Source organism: Toxorhynchites rutilus, chromosome 3 (assembly GCF_029784135.1).
Source record: "Toxorhynchites rutilus septentrionalis strain SRP chromosome 3, ASM2978413v1, whole genome shotgun sequence".
NCBI lineage: Eukaryota > Metazoa > Arthropoda > Insecta > Diptera > Culicidae > Toxorhynchites > Toxorhynchites rutilus.
This window is the reverse complement of record NC_073746.1, coordinates 237112502-237136930: the sequence shown is the minus strand read 5'-3', so window position 1 is coordinate 237136930 and position 24429 is coordinate 237112502. Positions and strand designations below refer to the sequence as shown.

Here is a 24429-nt window from a genome sequence, read left to right as displayed (position 1 = left end):
TTCGCATTTTTAAAAGAAAAAGTGTAAGATGTATCGAATTTTCTCTTTGTTTACTTCCATTGTTAACACCCTGTAACTCACAACTGAATGAAACAAACAAAAAACAGCAAAAATATTTTTTCACTGGAAATGTTACCTTTACAACGAAATTGTATGATCGATATTTCGCGAAATATTGATCACTAAATCCAGCTAGCGAGAAAATAATGGATTACTTTTTCCCCAACCTAACATTATACACGAGGTGTTGTTGATGTGTTTATTAACTTACCGTAACTGATTAATAGCGACAAAACGGCACACTGAGCAAACGTTTCGGAAGCCGAAAACCCTGCGACTTCTGATGGCTTTCATGGTTTTAACAAACAGTAGACATGGACTACGCAAAACGGTTACGCCTCTTCTGATATAGGTTCATCATCAATTGACCGTAATAATAAACTTCATGGAACTATTATCAAACTATTCTTTATTCTATTACATGACTAAAATGGTATTGTATTTTACACTCAAACAATATCGTCTTCATATCTATTGTGATTGGATGAATTGTATTTGTTGTATTGAATTGTACTTCTATTCCGAAACATAATTATATTACCCACTTACAACTGTAACGCTACGATCTCAAAATTCAATTATTTAGCAAAGATATCACAGATATTTGTTTACACGTGTGTGTGTATTTTCAGTGCCTAGTTTTCATTCTCTGAACCTACATCTCTTGGTGGTCTTTCCAGCTTCCGAGAGGGTATGACATGCGTATAAAACACAATTATATTTTGCAGCAGCGACCAATGCGTTTCAGGTGCATTCATTCAATGAAGCTCTAGTGTTCAATGTATTACATTGTTACATCGGCAATTAATGGTTTGGGGATGATTCTTACGGTAAAACATAATAGTTTTTTGGCTTTAAAATAAGAAACCTACCAAAATTCCAAGATAAGTATATTCTAAACACATGGTGAGAGTACAACTCACTGGAGTTGTAGCACTGGAGGTAGAGCAGCCTAACCCTTTGAGTGCAAATGCACTCTCACAAAATGCTTGGAGAACATTCAATTTTGTTGGCAGTTGAAAACAGTGAATTTTACATATGAATTCATTTATTGAATCATTCATTTTTCAATCATGTAAACATGGACATGTTAAATATTGTCTCCATTTGAATAACGTACCAAATACGTCATATTCACCCAAAGCGCTAGAGAAAGAAGTAAATAATAAAACTGTACTGTAGAATTATATACAAGACAAAAATCTTATCGTCGAACAAAAAAAACCTAGTGATTTCAAAGGAATTAATCTTCTTAAAAATAGAGACCGAACCGATTCTACTATGTTACACACATGAATTACAACAACAAAAACTTACTCATCTAACAGCGCTGCCTGTAAATTCCACGTGATTTTAGCATTTTCTCTCCGTCGCACATTCGCATTATTGGCGTTCGACTTTTTTCTGTGATTATTGTAGTTTACCTTCACAAAATCATCTTTATCGACGTTTTCTACTCCGTCCGCCAAAGTTACTGGTGGTTCTGCCTCTTGACTTCTATTACCATCAGCTGTCTCCGTACCAGCCTTACCACCAATCATCTGCTCGCGAGAAATAAACGAAGTACTCATCGTAGCGTATCTGCCGAAGTTGTATGTTCCCCGACGAGTGCTTTTCTGTGGCGAGTCCGCTTCCTGCTGCATCGGTTTCCGCTTGGGGCTTTGACTAGCTTTCATTTTCTGTGCCCCCTCATAGTACCGGATCAAATCGAAATTATCGTTACCTATCTCGCTGAAGTAAGCAGGTTTCGTGAATCGGTAGCCAACCTCGTCATAATACGACCGAAAGATTGGCTCATGCGAATGGTCCACTAGCGAATGATATGTATGCGAAACAAGTCGAGGGAATCGATCGATCCAATAGTGGGTGAAATCATTAGGTATCGAGCCAAGGACTCGTTGAACCTCGGGCGTCAGTTCATGATAGTGATGCTTTTTATTTCTCAACGCCCTTAGCAAATCTCTTACGCTATAACCTTGATAGCCTCGGTATTTGCGCAGGTCATTTGTGATTCCCTGATCCAGATGTAAGCTCCAGTCTTCCCGCACAACAAACCGTGCGTTGCACTCTAACGTTCGCAAAGGTTCCACGAGAATATCCAACTTCTCAACCCGATCACTGACATCTTGCAGAAAAGATAAAATTCGTTCGTTGCTCCAAAACAAGGGATGATTGCGAATAGCAGCGGCAGGTGGCCGCTCGGACTGATCTGTGCTAATCATATCCGCAATTAACTCCTCTGCTAAGGTTGAAAGTTTACTGGGCACACCTTCCTTGTGTAGTGTTCGAAGATCATATTCATCGGACAGAATGTTTGCTTGTCGTTTTAGATTATCACCAAACGGATGTTGTCCGTTAGTAATAACGTAGTGGAACACACAACCGAGTGAAAAAATATCAACTGAAGTTGTAGTGCGATGTCCACGCTGCATTTCTGGCGCAATCCAACCATCAGTACCGGTAACTCCAGATCTCCGTGAGAAACTAGCTTTTCCATAATTTAGTTTCTTACAAAGACCAAAATCTGATATCATGGCTTTAACACGCTTTTGATTATTCGGCAATGATAGAAGAATATTCTGTGGTTTGATATCTCGATGCACAATGTTCAATGAGTGCAAATGCATAAGACCATTTGTAGCTTGATAAAGAACTTCCAGCACAGAAATCTGTTTCTGTAAGGTATCGGCCGATTTTGCATCGACATAATCTTGCAGAGTGGCTGCGCATAGCTCCACAGCAATATACCTAAACTGTCGGTCCTGTTCGGTGCAGAAATATCGCACAACATTCTCATGTGCATCACTCTCCCTCAATAGCGCGACCTCCCGATCCGCTAGTGTGAAACAACCTGGCAAAATCCTCTTAACGGCAACTTCACGTTTCTCAAACGATCCTCTGAAGACAAACGTCCCCTCACATCCTTTCCCCAACACATTCTGGGTGTTGAAAACAATTTTCCCGACCTGTATTTCCCCATCACCAAAATCGATTGGCTCAGCGTAAGTGCCACCACTGCTTCTGTTTGAATTTGTTTGTGATCCATTTTGACTCTGCTCTTGCAAAGCCTTCATCTGCATGTGGAAATACCAAAAACCAAACACAACAATTCCGAACAGTGCCACAAACATCACCGTCGGAAGCTTGTTCGGTTGACTATCCAACCACGTTTTCACATCGAAAACCATTCTTCCAATCAGTCCCTTCAAACTGATGTCACGCCTAATGACAGTTTCATTCAGTCGCAGCTCACTGTCCTCTGTTTGAACTCCAATGGTTTTTGTTTCCTGTACCTTCTTTGATATTCCATTAAACTCCAAGAGCACGGTCGAAAGCTGATCATCCTTATGAAATCTGGCCGGGGATGCAGGCGAAATATCCAACTTTAAACTGTCGTCAGTTTTGGGAGGCTGGTAGTGACCAAGAATGATAATGTTATCATTCTGAATGCGGGTGGTTTCCGTCGCAATTAATTCTTTACCGGAAAGTTCGCCGGTTGCCTTCAATTTGGGACCACCGAGAAGGTTAACAGTGGGTTCCGAGGGGAGAGTCGCAGTGTTTTTGTCCACCAGCGAAGGGATCACGTACATATTGTTGGACACTTCTCCCACATAAACAGCCGGACTGTTGAATGGAGAGGATAAAGATAAGATGTCACAGAGATAGGGAGTAATACTTACAATAATTTCAAATTGTCAAAATTTCCATCCTGGGCACGTTCGTTAATTTCTTGCAGCACTTCGTCCGACACTGTTTGAAACGGAATACTCAGCAAACCCTCGGAACCAAGAAGGAAAACAGCTACAATAGGGCTGGACAGATCTTTCTGCCAAAGAGGAGTTCCTTTTTTCTGCTCAAAAGTTGCCGTAAGGCCGGACGAACTACTCGTCAGATGAAGAAACTCTGAAAAGACAAAAAAGAGTGTGGAAACTGAAAGCCTTACTTTGAACCATGGATTATCTTTCTTTTATTCTCTATTTTTGAGACTTTAAGCCTTCTGGTCTGGTTCGTCTCAGCAAAAACGGACATAACAGTGCCACGAGGTGCGCTTACAATAAACCTATTTAACTTTTTTTAAATGCAGATATGAATAAGCAAATAATAATGATACAATAGACAAAAAATCATCACGAGAGTTTCCACAAATTAAACCCTTTATGAGGCCGTGAAAGCTAGGCAAGCTATCGACTCAAACTACAGAGAACATAATCCTTACAAGAGGAAGGACACATATTTACTTTTCATGAAAAAACTATTGAAACAGCTGAAAAAGTTGGTGGCAATATAATTGCCACTACCCGTTAATCCCAAAAACACTGTTTGCCGCTGCCTTGTAAGCTCATTTTATTGTGCCTTTAGTTATGTAAGAATGCATGTTTCTGGTGCAGCGAAAATTTTTTTATACAGACTTACAAAGGAAAAATAAAAAAATTATTTTTTCATCAAATACACCATTTATTTCAGTAAATTCTGAATAATACGCTCACAGTGAAAAACCTGTCAACGAATTTCGTCAAGCACATCACGAATGCTCCCGCTGATTCCGTAAAAGTTCCGGAGGTTCTCGTACTTCGAGCAAAAACAGGCGATGAGTTCGACCGAATTGCGGACTTCGCAAAGGTCACAGAGAAAAAGAAAGGATCCCCTGTTGTGGTTATGTGACATTTTGCAGTGCCCGGTTCTTAGTTTGGATAGGATTCGCTGCTCCCCCATCGCAATCACTTCTTCGAATCTGATTATGGAGCCTTTGATTCTCCGGAGGAACAACGTCACCGACTATGCTAATATGACCGGGGACCCACATGAGGACAGCGGCAGCTTCAAAAATTCCGACAGCTTCAACCGAAAACAACTGGCAGATGTCGACGAGTTTCTTGTTGGAAATTAGAACCTTATTATGATCGCTTACCCGAAACCAACTCGTTGTAACGCTTTGGAACCGTTCGTGTAGCAAATTTCATGGTTGTGATATTTTCTTGAGACAAGTTCTACAAAGGTTTGCTTCAGATCTACAGAGCTCATTCCAGCTCGGAAGTTGTTCCTGAGTATATTATTCACTAGGATTACCGGCAACCTCCAGTCATTAGTTCCAAACCAGAGCTGTTTAGCTATCGGTGGGAGGTTGGAATGTGTCACCTGCTGCAAGATTTCGTTCGTTAAGACAGGTTCGTCTCCTTACCTCGGCTGGTTTTAGCGTGGAAGCTCGCACTTTCACCGCGCCCAAACGGAAGTTCCCTTATTTCAGCACATACCGAGGCTTCTTCTTCTTTTTAAATGGAGTTCCTAGTGGAACCGTCTCAGCGTAATCTTACTTGCGTCATTTTTTTAGGACCTTATTGCGATTTCTATGCCAAATTACACGTCATTCTGAGTGGCAAGATCTAGAATACGCGTGACCACAGCGCAAGTCGGAGGTCATTTCTTTGACCGACCAGAACGGGAATCGAATCCGGTGGTTTTCGTGAGGTTTAACCTGGTGACATAGCTCTTCTTCATTTCGTCGAAATGGTGCCGGAAGTTCAGGTTTCAGTTCAACACCACTCCCAGGATATTCTGTGTTCTACGGAGGGAGATGCGGTCGTTGTAAATTTTGACTCTCGAATTGCAACCTTGGTATTTGGGACTGCAGACTACCATGTGAGTATTCTATTGCACCGAAAGCCGAAAACCTCGTTCGACACCCCATTTACCGATAACATTTGTGGCAGCCTGGATATTGATGCATAGGGCTCTGTGTTTGTTCCCCACCACTACCAAAAGGATGTCGTCCGCATAGGTGAATACGAAAACTCCCTTCGGTAGTTCCCGGAGCAGGCTGTTCATCGCTATCAGAAAGACGCTGACGGCTAAAACGGAACCTTGAGGTACACCAGCTTCATCTTGGAGGCGCCCGGAACTGGTGTTTACAACTTTTACCTCAAAGATCCGGTTTGTCGCGAAGATTTGCTCAAAGTCCAGCAGGTTGCCGTCTACCCCCTAGTCTACCAATGTCTTTAGAACCAGATTCGGTTGTACGTCTTCTACAGATCCGGGACTACCACCGGGACCAGTAGACTCCTCTTTGGTGAAGCGCAGCGCGGCGGTGAATTCTTCGACGGAGAAGTGTTTGTTGACCGGTTTTCTAACCCGGTCGTTCGGAACCACAAATCGATTGATTGAGTCCATTGTTCGTCGTGGTATGAACTCCGAATCGTATCCCGAAATTGAGGACAGATCAGCGAAGTATTCTCCTAGTATGTTCGCGGTGTCGACTGAATCGCTGTAAGTCGTGCCATTCGCTTGCAGGATAGAGTTTTACAGTTTTCTTTTCCCATTCAGCAGTCCGAAGGGGACTGACTTTCGTTGATGGATTCCAGGAAGCCAGTGATTTGCCTTGGGACGCTTATCTTCTCATAAAAAAGTACTTTTGCATCATGCACACTCAGTACTTTTAACACTCTACCTTCATCATCGGGAATACCGTCGAAATATAATGTGAAGCAAGATTGTGAATAATTTCGCGAATATTAATTTATTCACATTTTCCTTCGCATGATTTTGAAAAAAAAAATCTAGTACAGCTTATGTTTAATACGCATAGGAGTTTCAGTAATAACTGTCATCACTGAAGGCGCGTCCACGTTATGCCGAATAATGCCGATCAACCTGTACCGGGCGGCATGTTCGGTTCGTCACATTCGAATCGACATGACGTCCATGTACACAATGTAATGTGGACGTTCCATCTGTTGCAACGCAGCTCAGTATCAGAAATGTTGGATGACGATAATTTCTTCAGAATGAAAAGGAGTGGTTTTGAGTTGCATTTGAATTAAAATGTTACATTCATGGTATTTAATTACCTAAACATTTAGTATCCATCCCCACTTAATCATTTATTATGTAGATAAAATGGAAGGCCAAGTTAGTAAGCGCAAAACCCTAGGAAGGGATTGTCAGATTTAAGCCGTCTTCATTTTGTTGTATTCGTCTCTTCCCGTATATCAATAGAGCGGAAAGAAAAATCGGAAAACTCTGAAGGAAGGTCGGAAAACGTGGAAAATTGAATTCCCATATATTCTACAATTACATCATGATAAGCGTTGTTAGTCCATTCGACGCTTGTACTGGAGAAATATATCTTTGTTCGAAAGTAGAAATGGATTTTCAAATATTCCCTATTGTTCTACAATGACATCGTTGTTAGCCCAGTTGGATTTCGCGTTTGCGGAAATAAGCTTCGTGTTCCGTTGGTGTGAACCGAAAATGGCAATAAATCAGATGGTATAACGCGCTTTGAAAATAAAAATTATGGATGAAAATTTAATTTTTCTGTGCCAAACATGTACTCCATATAACGAAGAAACATGTTATTTGCAAGTGAATCAAGAATCTTGAACGAAAGTTGTGTCTGAAAATAAATTTATACAGAGCGGACTCGATTATTTTATTTCACTGTATATAATCAAATCCTGTGGTGCACCCGTGGCCGAGTGGTTAGCGTCTCACATTATCATGTTGGGTGTTCGGGTTCGATTCCCGTTCTGGCCGGGGATTTTTCGTCAAAAAAATTTCCGTCGTCTTGCACTGTGGTCATGCGTATTCTAGAGCTGGCCCCTCGGAATACATTCAAGGCGTGTTATTTGACTTAAGAAATCTCAACTAAGTATCAATAAATGACGCTAATTAATGCATACGTTGAGACGGCAAAAGTTCCACAGGGAACGTTAATGCCATTCAAGAAGAAGATAATCAAATCCTGTATATAATCGAGTCAAAACAATTTTTTTATTAGTTTTTTATATACATAAATTTTCGTTTCTCGAATATAAAAAAAAAGAATTTAAGTTTTGATTTATCCTCTTAAAGTCAGAAACTACATAATCTCTCAGGAGATGATTTTTTTTTTATAAATTCGTTTATTTTTACAGGCTCAGTTACATAAGTTTAAAGGAGCCGAAATCTTAAATATATTTTTAAAACTATATATATGAACAATTTTCTTAAATCTATGGTTAGTAATGTGGGAAACCGATTACTCGCGGTGAACTCGAGATTAGAAGGGTGACATATTTTTCTCAGGAAAAGGATGGGGTATAAGGAAATTATTACAATGTTGATAATCACACACACTCAATTCTTGAATCTATTCGTACATCTGTTGTGAATTTACATTTCATTCTCCTGTTTATAGCAAGCGGACCAATTACTCACAAAGGAAGAAATGGAGGGTATAAGGATATAAGGATAATCACACACGAACATCGATAGATTTAAGGAAAACATATATTTGGGACATGTAATCAAGGTCTAACCGAGCCAACACATCTCTCACCGGCACATTGGGCTGCCTTCCTCTAGCCCGAAGGGAGTTCTCTAAATTCGATCTGGCAACAAGATACATCTCACATGACCAAACAACGTGTTCGATGTCGTGGTAACCTCGGCCACAAACGCAGATATTGCTGCCGGCTAGATTGAAACGAAAGAGTAGCGCGTCTAACGAACAGTGATTGGACATGAGTCGGGAGAAGGTGCGAATAAAGTCCCGACTCAAGTCCAGACTTTTGAACCATGGTTTGAGGCTAACCTTAGGGATAATCGAGTGAAGCCACCGGCCCAATTCTCAGGAGATGATAAACGATAATATTTGATGAAAAAAAATCTACGCATATGGACTGACTCAACTTCAAAAAGTACGATACGTAGGACGATTCTGTTGTTTATCTAAATTAAAATTAGTGGATTTAAATAACATTTTGGAAGTGAAAAGCTTGAAAATAGTGGTTTTGAAAGTGTTATTATTAAATTAAACCCAAAAATTGATAATAATTTTAATTTCTATTGAATGATTGAAGCTCTCAAATTGTTCTATAATTTGTTCTATGATACCTAACATCTATCTTTATCATTTTCGTTGCAATCTATTCCTGGTAAAAATTCAATCAAAATCTTAAAAAAATACGATTTTTACTCCACTGTACTTATAATAGCCAATTAAATTTCACCTTAACGTTGAAATATCACATTTTTAGTTGAAGTAGGTCAAATTTAAATTATAAAAGAAAATTTATTGTTCAAACTGTACATGATTGAGTCTAAAATTGAATATAATCGAATCATATGAGGGGAGGGGTGTGAGTGACTTGATCGAAACTTCATCGACTTTCTCTTTTGAACATAACTTAACTCCAAACACATTCCCAGTTTATTTGACAATGTGGACGATAGGTCAGAACCTCAATTATCGGTTTCTATAGCAAGATCAAATTGGAACGTTTTTGTGCGCTGAGTTATTCACGAAAGAAAAAAGTTGATGAAGAGAAATCGATCAAATCACTTACATCCCTTGCATTCTAAGCCCCTCATTTATAATCGAGTCTGTATTAGGGATGAAACGGATATCCGGTAGCTATCCAATATCCGGCCTATCCGGCCAACATCTGCTCTCCGGTCGGATACCGGAGTGACCGGATAAGAGAAAAAAATCAATAATTTCTCATTAACACAAGATAAATCACAGCAAAACAGCTCATTAACACAATAAAGGGGCTCAAAATGAAAGATTAATAAGTGACATAAGTGCAAACACATTCCCAGCTGTATTTTACAATGTGGAAGCAAACTCAACTTTCTGGTAGAATACGGATTCCACGCTGAAAGAAGGACTGCTCTTTAGGGGCAATCCAGTCATCGACTGGATGCTTAACCAGGCCTTGTGCCATAGAGATTGGCGAGCGCTGACGATCCGATCATTTGAGTCGGTTCGTCAGAACGAGCGTACGATCCACGGTTCTTTACAAATGAACCACTGTTCAAAAAAGAGCCGCCGTTCAAAAAAAGCCGCTCTCCAAAAGAGTCTCGGCTTAAAAAAGAGCCGCTTCTGGAAAGAGTCTCGGCTCAAAAAAGAGCCGCCTTTGGAAAGAGTATCGGTGGGTAAATTAACCATTTTGCCCACCTCTAATGTGTCATCGACCGAAACAAATGGTAATCGGAGGGAGCGATATCTGGTGAATACGGCGGGTGGGGTAAGATTTCACATTTGATGTTCTCCAGGTAGTTTTTGACACCAATTGCAGCATGGGGCCGAACGTTGTCATGTTGAAGAATCACCTTGTCGTGTCTATCGGCGTATTGCGACCTCTTGTCCTTCAGGGCTCGGCTCAGACGCATCAATTGTTGTCGGTAACACTCTCCTGTGATAATTTCATTTGGTTTGAGTAGCTCATAATAAATGACTCCGAGCTGATCCCACCAGATAGATAGCATAAGCTTGGAACCGTGAATATTCGGTTTTGCGGTTGATGTTGATGGATATCCACTTTTCGTTACCTGTCACGATTCGGTGCAGGAAACCTTGTCTTTTCTGTCGCTGAAGCAGTTTTTCGTAGGTAAAAAAGCGCCTTTCAATGTCTCTCACCTTCAACTCATATGGGACCTAATTGCTTTGTTTTTGAATCATTGAAATCATTCCTTGTTGTTCTAAACCATGTGAAATTGCTTGTTATGTTACTACCAACATTTCTGCAAGTTCTTGTGTCTGGCATGGATCTTCATCAAGTAACTTCTCCAATTCCTCATCTTCGAATTTTTTGTTGGTGCACCGGGGCGCTCCTCATCTTCGAGGTCAAAAATTCTTACCATAAGAGGACAAAGTTTCATTAAGGCTTCGGTTGCTCGAAAATACGATTTCACTAAAAATACACGGTCTTGTAAGTTGTACCTCTTGACACTAAAAACCATCCGATCAGACTGAACGAGTAGCCGAATATTATCGTCCCAAAGTGGGGAATGCAGTGTTACCACCGACGGAGCAAAAAAAAAATTTACGAGGAACTATTCGATTTTTTTTGCGTGAGCATTTAATCTGAAAGACCCTGTAGATGAGAGATCAGAACTTGTATTTTTTGTTATTTCTTCAAATGCCTAAAGGAGCCTAATTCATCGCTCCATGAAACACCACTGTTGTGTCATCTAATTGGTGAGTAAGTGTTCCTTTTCTCAAATTATCCTCTTTGAAAACAGTTCTAAGTTTTTTAATCTCGAATGAAAATAAATTGAAATTCGTAGTACATACTTACTTTTAATCGACCAGTTTTGCAATTATTTCAAAATATCTATAACAAACTTTACATTGTAATAGAAAATCCTTTTCAGACAAAAAAACTTGTTCGAAATTCTTGAGCTTGAGCTTGAGCTGTACAATTCGTAGTTGCTCTCCGTGATTGACCTGAACCAACCAAATAGCACAAAGATTCCCGTTGTGCAATTTTCGGTGATCTTCTTCTTCTTGGATGGCACTAACGTTCCAGTGAAACTTTTGCCTTCTCAACGTAGCACTACTTGCGTCATTTTTATAAGTAGTACTTGGTTGAGACTTCTATGCCGAAAAACACGCCTTGAATGTACTCTGGAGTGGCAAGCTTTAGAATACGCGTGACAACAGTGCAAGCCGGAAGAATTTTCTTTGACGATAAATCTCCCGACCAGAACGGGAATCGAACGCCGGCCACGTCCTTACAGTCTCCAGGGGAAGGGAAGGAATGTTAGTATGATATTCGCCGCCCGAAGGCCAGAAGGGTCGCCTCTGTAGCGTGGTTCCCTAGCGTTTATCATGGAAGGGATGGTTGTTAGTGGGAATGGTTAAAAAAAATCAGGATTCACTGCGGTAAGTGATGTGATTGTATAAATGCGAGCTATTGACTACTCGACGAAACAAAACCCTAGAACCTGATGTGTTACAACGCGGCATAGATTATCTTTAGGTATCCTGAAAAGGAAAACCTGTAAAATTGATACATTTTATATAATATTATATATTATATTAACCATTTGCGGTCGGAGTATTCGGAATATTCGGAAATCGGTCAGAAATTTCCGTTGGAAGGGATTTTGTTATACGGGGTTTTCCAGCTTAAAATTCCGAAAGTAAATTGAAATAAAACACACTTAGAATTCGAATTTCGATGAAACTTTTATTTCAAATTAAAGTTTGGTTCATGTCATTATGTGTGAAATACAACATCATTCAAATGTCCACCTAGGGCTTCCTCGCACACCTTGATCCGGAACAGGTAATCTTCGATGACTTTTCGGCACATATGGGGCGGTATCTCGGTCATAACTTCACGAATGTTGTCTTTCAAATGCTCAAGAGTTTGCGGAGAGTTGCCATAGACACGATCTTTCGCATAACCCCACAAAAAAAAGTCTAGCGGGTTCAAATCGCATGATCTGGACGGCCAATTGGCATCACCAAAACGCGAAATTATGCGTCCCTCAAATTTCGTTCGCAATATGACCATGTTCGGTCGTGTTGTGTGGCACGTGGCGCCGTCCTGCTCAAACCACATGTCATCCGTATCCATATCTTCAATTTGTGGCAAAAAAATCAGTTAACATGCGGCCATAGCGCTCACCATTCACAGTTACCGTCTCGCCGTCCTCATTTTCAAAGAAATACGACCCGATGACTCCACCAGACCATAATGCGCATCAAACAGTGACTTTTGGCGGATGCAATGGCCTCTCAAAAATCACGTGTGGATTTTCTGAGGCCCATATACGGAAATTTTGGGTGTTCACATAACCACATAGAAAATTCAGCATTTTGCTGCTGTTGTTCGTTCACCCAATCGACGTATGCCCGACGCATTCCATGGTCACCACGCTCTAATTTTTGAACCAGTTGGACTTTATATGGATGTAGGTGCAAGTCCAAATGCAAAATTCGCCACAATGATGTGTTTGACAAGCCCAATTGCTGAGCACGCCGTGAAATCGAAACATTCGGGTCATTCTCCACACTGGCAGCAACAGCAGCAATATTTTCGGCCGAACGCACATTACGATGATGCACAGGTTTCACAATATCCGCTACGGATCCAGTTTGTTCGAATTTACGCACTACATTAGCGATTGTGTGCTCTGTAGGCCGTCCATGACGACCAAAATCCGTCCGTAATGCTCGAAAAACATTTGCCGGTTTTTCATCATTTTTATAGTATAATTTAACAAAACTAACACGTTGTGCGATGCTAAAACGATCCATATTGTAAAATGGCAGACATTCAACTAACGATATGACGCTTTGGTTGACAGCTATGTCAAACGGTTGTCAGCGCAGGGCTGTATACTTTCGGAAGCCCGAAATGGAAAACCCTGTATATTCGTGGAAAAGTTCACAAGGCATTAAAATTCGTTTAGAAAAAATGAAAACTATTACATCGTTAAATAAAGTATTTAGTATGAATTCTTGCTATGGTGGCTGAGAGCAGACAGACGACCGCAAAGGGTAAATGTTGTAGTATTTATCGTATGTACCTTTTATCGAAGACAATCGCGTTGGCGGAGATTTTACAGTGGGAAACCTGAGAAGGTAACCGATAGAACTGCTTTTTTTGTTTGCTTTTTTCTTAAATATATAAAATCCTTTGACCATTGACCATACAATGAATAAACAGATGAAAAGATATATATATATATATATATATATATATATATATATATATATATATATATATATATATATATATATATATATATATATATATATATATATATATATATATATATATATATATATATATATATATATATATATATATATATATATATATATATATATATATATATATATATATATATATATATATATATATATATATATATATATATATATATATATATAAACAGTGAGGAAACTTAGCTGGATTGTTTTTGATGTCTTGCATGATCCATTTCTCGGTGATAATAGCACTGGACCATATCAGACGCAATCACTTTCGTGTAAGTGTTGCGTTGTAAGTGTTGTAAGTGTCCATTAGAACAGCACAATCATCATACACGCACACATTGCAGGGCACTAAAAAAGGAGAGTGAATGAACGAATGCGGACGCGGCGTTTTTAACGTTAGAACATCCGACTAGAAATTTTACGTAACTGAAGCTTATAATTCACTTATCTCGTAAAAAACCACCAAACAACTTCTCCCTTTTTACACTCGCAAAGCACATGAGAGCGAAAGCGCCCATTTTGTTTCGCTTTATACAAGAGCACGGAGCCACGACGAATGCGACTGTACTCGATGACTGCTCAATCGAAACTCACAAAAAAAATATGTTCGAAATTCTTTGCAGAAAACTTGACACTCAAAGGATATTCATTTCAATCGAAAATTTGATTGTCGTTCATTATTTTTATGTAAAAAAAATGTTTACATCCAGGTTTTTTTTGCGGGGGAAACGTACCTCGTAAAGAACAACGCGTAAAAAAACCGCGTTAATTGGAAAAACCCGCGTACAAAGAACGCGGTTTTGGAAAATCCGCGTAAAAAACCGCGCAAAAAAAATTGCGTAAAAAAACCTGGGTGTATTTCTCTAAAATGTATTCCTTTACTTGCTTATTGTACACATGCAGGTTCTCCCAGTTCTTCGCAAATATTGAGCCGAATATCCGGCTACCGGAATATCGGCTATTCGACCTCGATGCTTGGCGGGTACCCGAAATCCAGTATCCGACCAAACTTCAATCCATTTCATCACTAGTCTGTATATAATCGAGTCCGACCTGTATTATAATGACGTGTTGGTAAAAGTAATGGGAAAATCACAATGAAAGAAAAATGTAAAGGGTCAAGATCAATCAATGGCGAGTTCTGCGGTTCGCTTAGTAACAAAACGTCAATGTTTGAAAGAATTCATATCAAAAAAAAGTATTTTGGACGGGACGAAGTTCGCCGGGTCAGCTAGTTTTTATATAAATTTTCTCATTTTTTTCTGCTAGTACACATTATTATAATATAACATCATTATCAGACATAATTTTTGTTTATGATTTCTCCACCACTTGCACAAAACGCGTTACTCTATTGCGTCAGTTACATATTTGATACGAAAAGGTTTATTTTCATTCATAATTTCTGTTTTAAAATGGGTATTCATTGCACCTGACAATCCGTTTCTCCTCACAAATGGTCACAATATAATGTTTGAAGGTATTGATAACAAAAACAAATTTTGGGCGGGACGAAGTTTGCCGGGTCAGCTAGTGCCGTATAAAGAGCGCCAGTATAGCGTGGTATGTGTGTATAATAACATATATCACAAATAAGGATTTTGCTTGATATACTATGAAATCTTCCCTATTTTTGTCAAAAATCTCATTTTATGTTCTGTAAACTTAACTATACCCCAGTTTTTCAAATCAAAGTGTTGATATTACGACAATAAATCAGAATGAATATTATATTATTTAGAAACGTTGTTGAAAAATTAAATTGATTTTCTTTTTTTTATTAACATTTTCCATACTTTGCGAAAAAAATCACTTGGCATCCCTGTGTGCGAGATTAATAGCGAATTCGTTTTTAAAACTGAGTCAGTGCCAAAAAGTGCCGAGTAGAGTATTGAAACTTAACAAAAACGAATTCGCTATAAGAAAAAGTCGAATTAGTTTGTTATTGTTTGGATTCATTCTGATGTGGCAGACGTTCAATACATGAACTCATATTTCATATTTCGTGTTTCATATTGTAATTATGTAATTATGTTCGACTTGGCCCAGACACTAATTGCAAATACGTTGTCGTGTCTCGTTGTCGAGATCTTGACCCGGAAACGTCTACGCGGCTGGAATATTTCAAAACAAAACAAAAAGTCATTCTTTCTCACACACATACATTGACAATTTTCATAAAACACGCCGAAGACACGCCCGCTGGCACGCTGCAATGGGAGTGAATTGAAATATCGTGGCGAAACACGCTCACGACCCGCTCAAGCCACGTTGACGCCCCGCTGCAGTGAGAACATAGTCTTATTCAGCTTTACCGGGCGGCTAAAGCCGAACGATGTTGATTGGCGTAATGTGGATGCGTCTTAACATTTTTTCACAAATCGGCATTACCAAATCAATTATTTTTATTTGTAAAACAATAATAATAGTAAGAAATTATTCTTCGGAAAATATAGAATTACTTAATCCTTCTTTTTGTCTAAACCACTTCATAATACGAGTTATCGTTCGAAATAATCCCGAAGAATCGAACCGATTTCAAAAAAATCATAACACTCATATTGCGTAGTACACGAATCCTTCAGCATGTCTAAGTAGCATTTGAAATCGATACCGATAATGAAATGCAGTCATGAGAATCGCGACACATGTTGTAATCTTCCCACAATTGGTTACGATCGAACTACGGTAGAAAGAGAAGCGTGAACAACTGCAAACAGTTTACAACACATCAATCGAATCTAATTGTCTGTCTCGTCACGTTATAATAACATTTTAAAAAATTCATGACAATAGGAGTGAATATCAAACTTTTAACTGATTCAATGTTGCAATCTTCTTAAATTCGTTAAATATATATTGAAACTTACCATATTCCTTCGTCAATTCTGGCGCCATCGTGTGTGATGTGTAATCGAAGAAAGTAACATTCCAAGGCCTCGAGTCCCTATCGGATGACATACTGTCGTACATCATGACAGTGTACTGAGTTCGGCCAAGATAAACTGCCCGCGAGGTTGCCCAACCAATCGAGTCCGCCTTATCCCGCTCTAAAGGCGCACCGAAGCCCAGCACTCTCTCGCGCCGTCCGGTTTTCGGGTCGATCAAGAACCAATCGTCACTTTTCTTTCCCGAGTAGAGTATTCCATCGCTTGATCGACACGGCGCACTGGCAACCAGTTGGGGAATGGTGTATGGTAATTTTTTCAATCCTCCCTCGGGATTGCGATACGTGTACAAACTCCCGTCTCTTGGATCCGGCAAATAGTGTCGATTCATTTGTGACAACGACGGCACTCTAATAGCAGGTTCGTCCGCAATGGACCACCGAGTTTCGCCCGACAGCGGATCGATGGCAGTCAGTCCGCCACCCAATGTAGAGAATACCAGTAGTGTTTCTTCATCTTTTGCAACAGCGGTGCAATCCTGCGAAAATAAGGTTTAGGGTTTCAATTATTAGTTATTTTGGACAGTTCTATCGAACTCTGTTCAAAATAACATCAATTATCTGATTTCATGTTTTCTCATACTAAACCCTCTTAGATTTCAAATTGATAATGATAATGTGTTTACGCCTACTTTTTGTCACTCTTCTTCTCCCCATCACACCTTCTAAACCGACCAATCCTTATCTATAGATTCTAAGTTGCCAACAGAGCAATTCTGGCTCTGGAAAACCCAATACATACGCCGAATTGCAGTGCATCTCCATCACTTCCGTACTCACCTCATTTCGTTGTTTTGCAGCTCCGATACATCCGGCAGCAATTATTATGTACAGAAGCAAGTGTAATTGCCGACCATATAGCAGTAATTTCATCATTTTCGGCGAAATACACACTTTGAGCACAAATCACAATCCACCCTCATATGAAACGTCTAGAAAACAATATTAAATGTTCAGATTCCTCGTCTGTCCGTATGGAAATTATTTCTAAGGTGCTATATTTCGCTAAATTCCGATTGTCGTTCTTTTTTATGCTTGCAGTTCATTACAACAGATCGGGGTATAAACAATGAAATTCGAACCAGATTTCACTATGCAGAAAACACTTGTGTTTAGAAAAACTTTCATCCGAAGCAACTGAGTGTTCAACATGGAGTGAGAAGTATGTTGATTTGTTGCGCAAATATGTCCGTGCATTTTTGACAGTTCGGTAACTCATGAGTCGTCATTGCCCTTAGTGATCCCCGATAATCGTTTGATTAATCGATTAATCGAATACTTCCTACAGAAATCGATTATTAATCGAACGAATACTGCACAACCAATAATCTAAGCGAACGAATAATTTACGTCGAATAATCGATCCAAACGCTGAGAAAAAAACGTACGGCCGTAGCAGTTTTATCCTGAAAATCAATCATTATCTTTGACGCTCCCGTAAGTTCATAAACGAAGCTCAGTGCCGTCAACGCGAATTGAGCATTCTTTACGGCTTTAGGGGAGCGTAAAGGATAATAATTGATTTTCAGGTGGAATTAACATATTTTTGTTTCCATATGGCTTTCTAGCAAATGAGAAATATTAGTCTGACGGATTATTTCTCTCAGTATTGCGATTAATCGATTAATCGATTATTTGGGTCGATTAATCGTATCGAATAACGAACTGCTGAAAACTATTCGATTAGCTGATGAACAATTAATTTCAAAAATCGGGGATCACTAATTGCCCTCACAGACAATAAGTTACAGCTGATTTCTTTTTAGTACCTCCTGCCCGGAATAAGGGGAATAAGGCTAAGGTTACTTTGGATAGGAGTACGCACGAAAATTTGATTGTACGAATAGAAACAAACAATTTTGTTCGATAGAAGCTGACGAATACGAACGAAGCAAGGGGGAAGCAATGTAACCACACCAATACAACTCAATGTGATTGTTTAGCTTCACTATTGCATACAATTCGTACGACCACTTTTCTCCATCCAGTGTCACCGCCGCCTAAGTTTTCAGATACACGAGTGACGCGATGACGTGAACAAAATTTCATCTCAGCCGTGACTAGAGATGGGCAAAACAGTTTCCATCGATGGACGAATCCGTCGCTAACCGTTCACTCAAGTGAACCAATTGTTTTGAACTGTTCTTTCGCTCTTTCGTTCGGTGTAAATACGATATTAGAAACAACATCGAATGATGTGAGGAAATAAAAGGTATTCTTCTTTATAAGTCGCAAATTGTATATGAAAACATGTTTCTTAAATATATTTTCAAAAATTTCTGTGTTTATGAAAAATATGTTTCACTTCTTTCTCACAGAGGTGTATGTAATATTTTGATTTGCGCAATTATGTAAAATTATTTGCAGCATATTTTCTGTTGTAACTCAACCTAGACTTTATGAAAGATCATGTTTAATAATGGTTCCATCAGAGAAAAAAAAACCAATAATCACATTTTACTATTTTCACAAACAACATAGAATAAACCAAACAATGGATTGAAAGCAACGAAATACATTTTTTCAATTTATTTTCCACTACAAGAAGCATAATCCGGATTTTTTCTGACAAGCAAAATTATATAAAAATTACACATGAATTGAAAATGAAATACATGAAAATGAAAATTTACCGCCTTGCCTTTAAAATTTCTTAAATCTCATCTAATTGCAATGATAAAAAGAATCTGATTTTTAATTCAAAATTGAGCATATATTAAGAAAATAAACCGTTCGTTGCATGTATTCTGCTTGTGAATGACTATATCGTTTTACTTTATAGCTTTTTCCAAGCGTTATATTCGTCCGTTCCATCCAGCGCAATATGTCTTCAACCCTGATTCAGTTTAGCAAACAGTTCATTGTAGAAATGGGCAAAACAGTTCACCTTGATGAACGCTTCAGTCACTAACCGTTCATCTAAGTGAATCAGTTCTTTTGAACCGTACTTTTGCTCTTTCGTTCAGCGGTATTATGAACAACATAGAATGTTAGCAGAAACCCAACATCAATAGACAGCTATTAATTGATATCGTTGTACTGGATAGTGTACGTATGGGATTTATATTTTTGAAATTTAAAGGGGAAAGATAAGCTGCTTCTTCTTTAAACTCGCAAACTGTATGTGAAAATATGTTTATCGGCCGACAAAAGTATATGTAATAATTTGATGCGCACAAAATATGTGCAATTTTTCATATTTTCTGTTTGGACAACACACAGGTTCCATGTAAGATCATATTTCATAATGTTCATTCAAAGAAAAAAAAATCAGCAGCGATTTTCACTAATAATCAATCATACAAACAATCACGATAACACGTACACGCAATAGGCCAAACAATGGATTGAAAGCAACGAAAAAACCTTTTTCTCAACTTGCCCTCACTGTTAGATTTTATGTTTACCTAATTCATGGATCGTTCCGGCTTCCCCCAGATTTTTTTCTGATAATCAGGAAGTATATGAATGTTACGCGGATATGAAAGAATACACGATATTGAAAATATATAGTTTTGCCTTTAAAACTACCAAAATCTAATTTAATTTTTAACCCAAAATTGAGTATACATCAACAAAATAATCCCTACGTTACATGCATTTTGCTCGTAAATGGCAATATCGTATTATTTTTCTTAAAAGCGTTCTCGTTATGTTTATCTATTCGATCTTGCGCTGGATAGAATCAGTTCTGCTGCACTCGTTCGTTCGCAAACACTTCGTTCTCAAACACTTCGTTCTCAAACAGTTCGTTCCCAAACAGTTCACTCTCAATCTGTTCTTTCCCATACAGTTCACTCGCAAACAGTTCGTTCACAAACAGTTCACTCTCAATCAGTTCGCTCTCAAACAGTTCACTCGCAATCAGTTCGTGGGAAGAACTACCGTTCTTTCAAAAAGAACGACCGTTCGTTCACTCTTTTCGGCGAACTAGTTCTTTCGTACCGTTCGTGAACGGTTTGCCCATCTGCAAATAGTTCGTTTGCAAACATTGCCCTCGCAAACAGTTCTTTCGCGAACCACCGTTTTGTCAAAAAGAACGACCGTTCGTTCACCCTGTTTGGCGAACTAGTTCTTTCGTACCATTAGCGAACGGTTTCCCCATCTCTAGTTGTGACTAGCCAGCGGTTGATGTATGTCACCAACCGGATGCTATGATTGATGCTATGATCGTTAGCAAAATCTCAAGCAGAATTATCAGTGGGATACGCAATTCATGCGAAAACAAAAGGAAAATGACAATGGGGAACTCGATATGTTGGCTTCTGTCAGTTCAATAGAGATTAAATTTGGACGTCACCTACCTGCATGTCACCGACTAGCAGCAAAAGAAAAATTTGTCGTTTGCATTTCCGTTTTAAAGAGGCTTCAAACTTAAAACTCCATTCGACTCTAAAGGGTGTGTCACATCAAATTGCATCACGGAAAAAACGCTGTAGAAATTCGCCCAGTAGACCGATCCTTTTGAAAATTTTAGACAGTAAAATAAAAACTATTAAACAACTTTTGGCATTTTCTTTTTATTCATACTTCGAGCCCAAGCCCGAATGCTCGCACCTTCCTCTTTACCCCGTCCATAAGGTTCTGTACAACGTCAGGTTGTAGTTTTTTTTGAACAGAAATCCATTTTCTCTTGAAGTCCGCCTCCGATTTGACAACTTTTGGGTTCTTCCGGAGGGCCTGCTTCATAATCGCCCAATATTTCTCTATTGGGCGAAGCTCCGGCGCGTTGGGTGGGTTCATTTCCTTTGGCACGAAGGTGACCCCGTTGGCTTCGTACCACTCCAACACGTCCTTTGAATAGTGGCACGACGCGAGATCCGGCCAGAAGATGGTCGGGCCCTCGTGCTGCTTCAATAGTGGTAGTAAGCGCTTCTGTAGGCACTCCTTAAGGTAAACCTGCCCGTTTACCGTGCCGGTCATCACGAAGGGGGCGCTCCGCTTTCCGCAAGAGCAGATCGCTTGCCACACCATGTACTTTTTGGCAAACTTGGATAGTTTCTGCCTGCGAATCTCCTCCGGAACGCTGAATTTGTCCTCTGCGGAGAAAAACAACAGACCCGGCAGCTGACGAAAGTCCGCTTTGACGTAGGTTTCGTCGTCCATTACCAGGCAATGCGGTTTCGTTAGCATTTCGGTGTACAGCTTCCGGGCTTGCGTCTTCCCCACCATGTTTTGCCTTTCGTCGCGGTTAGGCGCACTCTGAACCTTGTATGTACGCAGGCCCTCCCGCTGCTTGGTCCGCTGGACGAATGAACTTGACAAATTCAGCTTATTGGCGACATCCCGGACCGAACTTCTCGGATCACGTCTAAACTGCTTAACTACGCGCTTGTGATCTTTTTCACTGACGGAGCATCCATTTTTGCCGTTCTTCACCTTCCGGTCGATGGTTAGGTTCTCGAAGTATCGTTCTAGTACTCTGCTGACCGTGGATTGGACGATTCCCAGCATCTTACCGATGTCCTGATGTGACAACTCCGGATTCTCGAAATGAGTGCACAGGATTAATTCACGACGCTCGTTTTTCGTTCGACGACATTTTTCCAAATTTACGAAAAATTGACAGTGAAGCATGGCCAACGTGATCTATACACTCTTATCTGATTATAAGCGAAAGCTGAAGATATAATTCCTGAAAATTAAATTTCTACAGCGTTTTTTCCGTGATGTAATTTGATGTGACACACCCTTTATTCTGTGCAACTAAATATATATTTGGTGAATACAATGGGGGTGTGCTATGGAATGTGTTTTTGCTGCGTTCTTCTGATATGCGGGTCGAATCCACACATATCATGTATCATAGAACGAGAGGTAGAAATTATTTTACGTGTCTTGAAAACCACCCCATGGATTTCGCATTTATTATTCACACTCCCATGCTGTTTGTTAGATGCATCTACTGTTTGTACGGTCAACCCTCATAAATTTAGATTGGACTTTGATCTGTTAAACTCGCTGCCTAGCCCAGCATCTTCAATGAACCAATACGTTATCCTGTTGGAATACCCAATCATCACGGGGGTTTTGGTAAAAACGTCTGTAAAAGACTCTGAGAAGATTTGTTGTACTCCTTTTTCCCTTTTTATGTTCACAGTGGCGTCGACTGGGGATGCGGGGTTGCGGACATTTTTCATTTTTAAATAAATCTATGTCTAGAAAAAAAAAATTAAATAAATCTAATGTCTAGTGAACCTGTTCTGAATGAAAACGGTGCTCCTATGAATAACAGATAAAGGTACTCAGTAGAAACGAAAGATAACACCCATGCTTGTAGAAAGGTTTACTGGAAACCTTCATGAATTGTGGCACTTTGTGGATGCAAAGAGCAAGGATTGTTCTATATGTTCAAACAGAAAGATAAAAGGATAATGAAACCAAACTAATTATTTTTGCGGAACATGTAGTCGAAAATCACAAACTGTTCCGAAAAATATCACTTAAAGGAGAAATCTAAATGAGGAGGCGATCTGGCGTAGTGGTAACATCCATGCCTCTCACGCTAAAGGTCACGAGTTCAATTCTCACTCCCGACATTCTTCCAAAAATGGAAGTAAAAGTGACGAACCAGCCAAATGAGTTGAAAGTCACTATAATACAGTAAAAAAAAAAAAAAAAAAAAAAAAAAAAAAGAAATCTAAATTTAATACGACCGAAAGAGGTGTAAAATTACAGTAATTTACATTTAATGCGACATCCCGAGGCACCACTCAGTGTCGCATTGGAGGTGATTTTAACCTGTAATTGGACATTAGTGATGAAAGTGGTACAGTGTCAGCGTCTGATGGCGACTTTCAATGTGGGGCCATAATTTGGGCCCCGAACTCGATGTTTAGAAAAATGTCCAATTAGAGGTAAAAATGTCCAATTATGCTTTCTTTGCAATGCAGGCTTTTAATCGCATGCGATATACTCACTCGCGATATTTTTCAGTGTATCTCTTCACAATGGTGCGCGATATTGCGCAATACTCTGTCATAATCTGTATGTCAAACCTGCATCTCTCTAATCATACTGCCATTATTTCTTATGGACAAGGTCGTACTAGATTGGTGGAACAAAATGTCGCTAGAAGTGTGAGTACAAGTATAAAATTCCAGATTATTAATAACTGAAAAACTAACAAATTCAATCGAATATTAACAAAAATGTGCAAAAATAAGTATGATTATGCAGCAAAACGCTTGCAATAGGTGATCGATTCAAATCTTACTTGATGAAGCGTTTCATATGTATAGAACTGAACATTTATTTCGATATATAGTTCCACCCATCTAGCATATCTTGTTCAACCTGTCTGATGTATGTAGTGTCTCCTGCAACGCGATTTTCGCAGCCAAAGTTTGGAGAGTTATGCTTCCTTTACAATGCAGGCTTTTAATCGCATGCGAAATACTCACTCGCGATATTTTTCAATGCAGCTCTTTACAATGCTTAGCGATATCGCACGATAATCTGTCATAATCTGTCTGTCAAACCTGCATCCCTCTAATCATACTGTCATTATTTGTTATGGACAAGATCGTACTAGATTGGTGGAACAAAATCATATCGCTAGAAATGTGAATGGAGGTATAAAACTCCAAATAATTAATAATTGAAAAACTAACGAATTCAATCAAATATTAACAAAAATGTGTAAAAATAATTATGATTATGCAGCAATACGCTTGCAATAAGTGATCGATTCAGCTCTCACTTTATGAAGTGTTTCATATGTACAGAGCTGAACATTTCTTTCGATATATCGTTCCACCCATCAAGCGTATTTTGTTCCACCTGTCTGATGTATATAGTGTCTCCTATCAAAGCAACGCGATTTTTGCAACCAAAGGTGATTTCGCGCTTTGCTGTGATTGGTTGACGAAAAAAATCGTTATGCCGGATTTACAATCATCCACAATGAGCGCGATTTTTTTCCTTC

At 39.2% G+C, this 24429-nt stretch overlaps 1 protein-coding gene across 1 annotated transcript; it reads right to left on the bottom strand.

The window, feature by feature from the left end:
• Positions 1-473: 473 nt before the first annotated feature.
• LOC129778304 (serine/threonine-protein kinase/endoribonuclease IRE1) lies at positions 474-17647 on the bottom strand. The gene is made up of 4 exons (XM_055785116.1): positions 17283-17647; positions 16426-16981; positions 3741-3963; positions 474-3684 (listed from the first exon to the last, which is right to left on the bottom strand). Exons 1-4 carry the CDS (start codon positions 17376-17378, stop codon positions 1374-1376), a joined length of 3186 nt encoding a protein of 1061 aa, XP_055641091.1. The 5' UTR covers positions 17379-17647; the 3' UTR covers positions 474-1373.
• Between the last annotated feature and the right edge of the window lie 6782 nt (positions 17648-24429).

Bases quoted from the DNA above. Each gene is read 5' to 3' on its own strand.
- LOC129778304 (XM_055785116.1), bottom strand. From the start codon at position 17,378: ATGATGAAATTACTGCTATATGGTCGGCAATTACACTTGCTTCTGTAC. The intron at 16,982-17,282 runs GTGAGTACGGAA...TTATTTTCGCAG, and splicing joins CTGCAAAACAACGAAATGAG to GATTGCACCGCTGTTGCAAA. The intron at 3,964-16,425 runs GTAAGTTTCAAT...TTGTCTTTTCAG, and splicing joins AGAATTGACGAAGGAATATG to AGTTTCTTCATCTGACGAGT.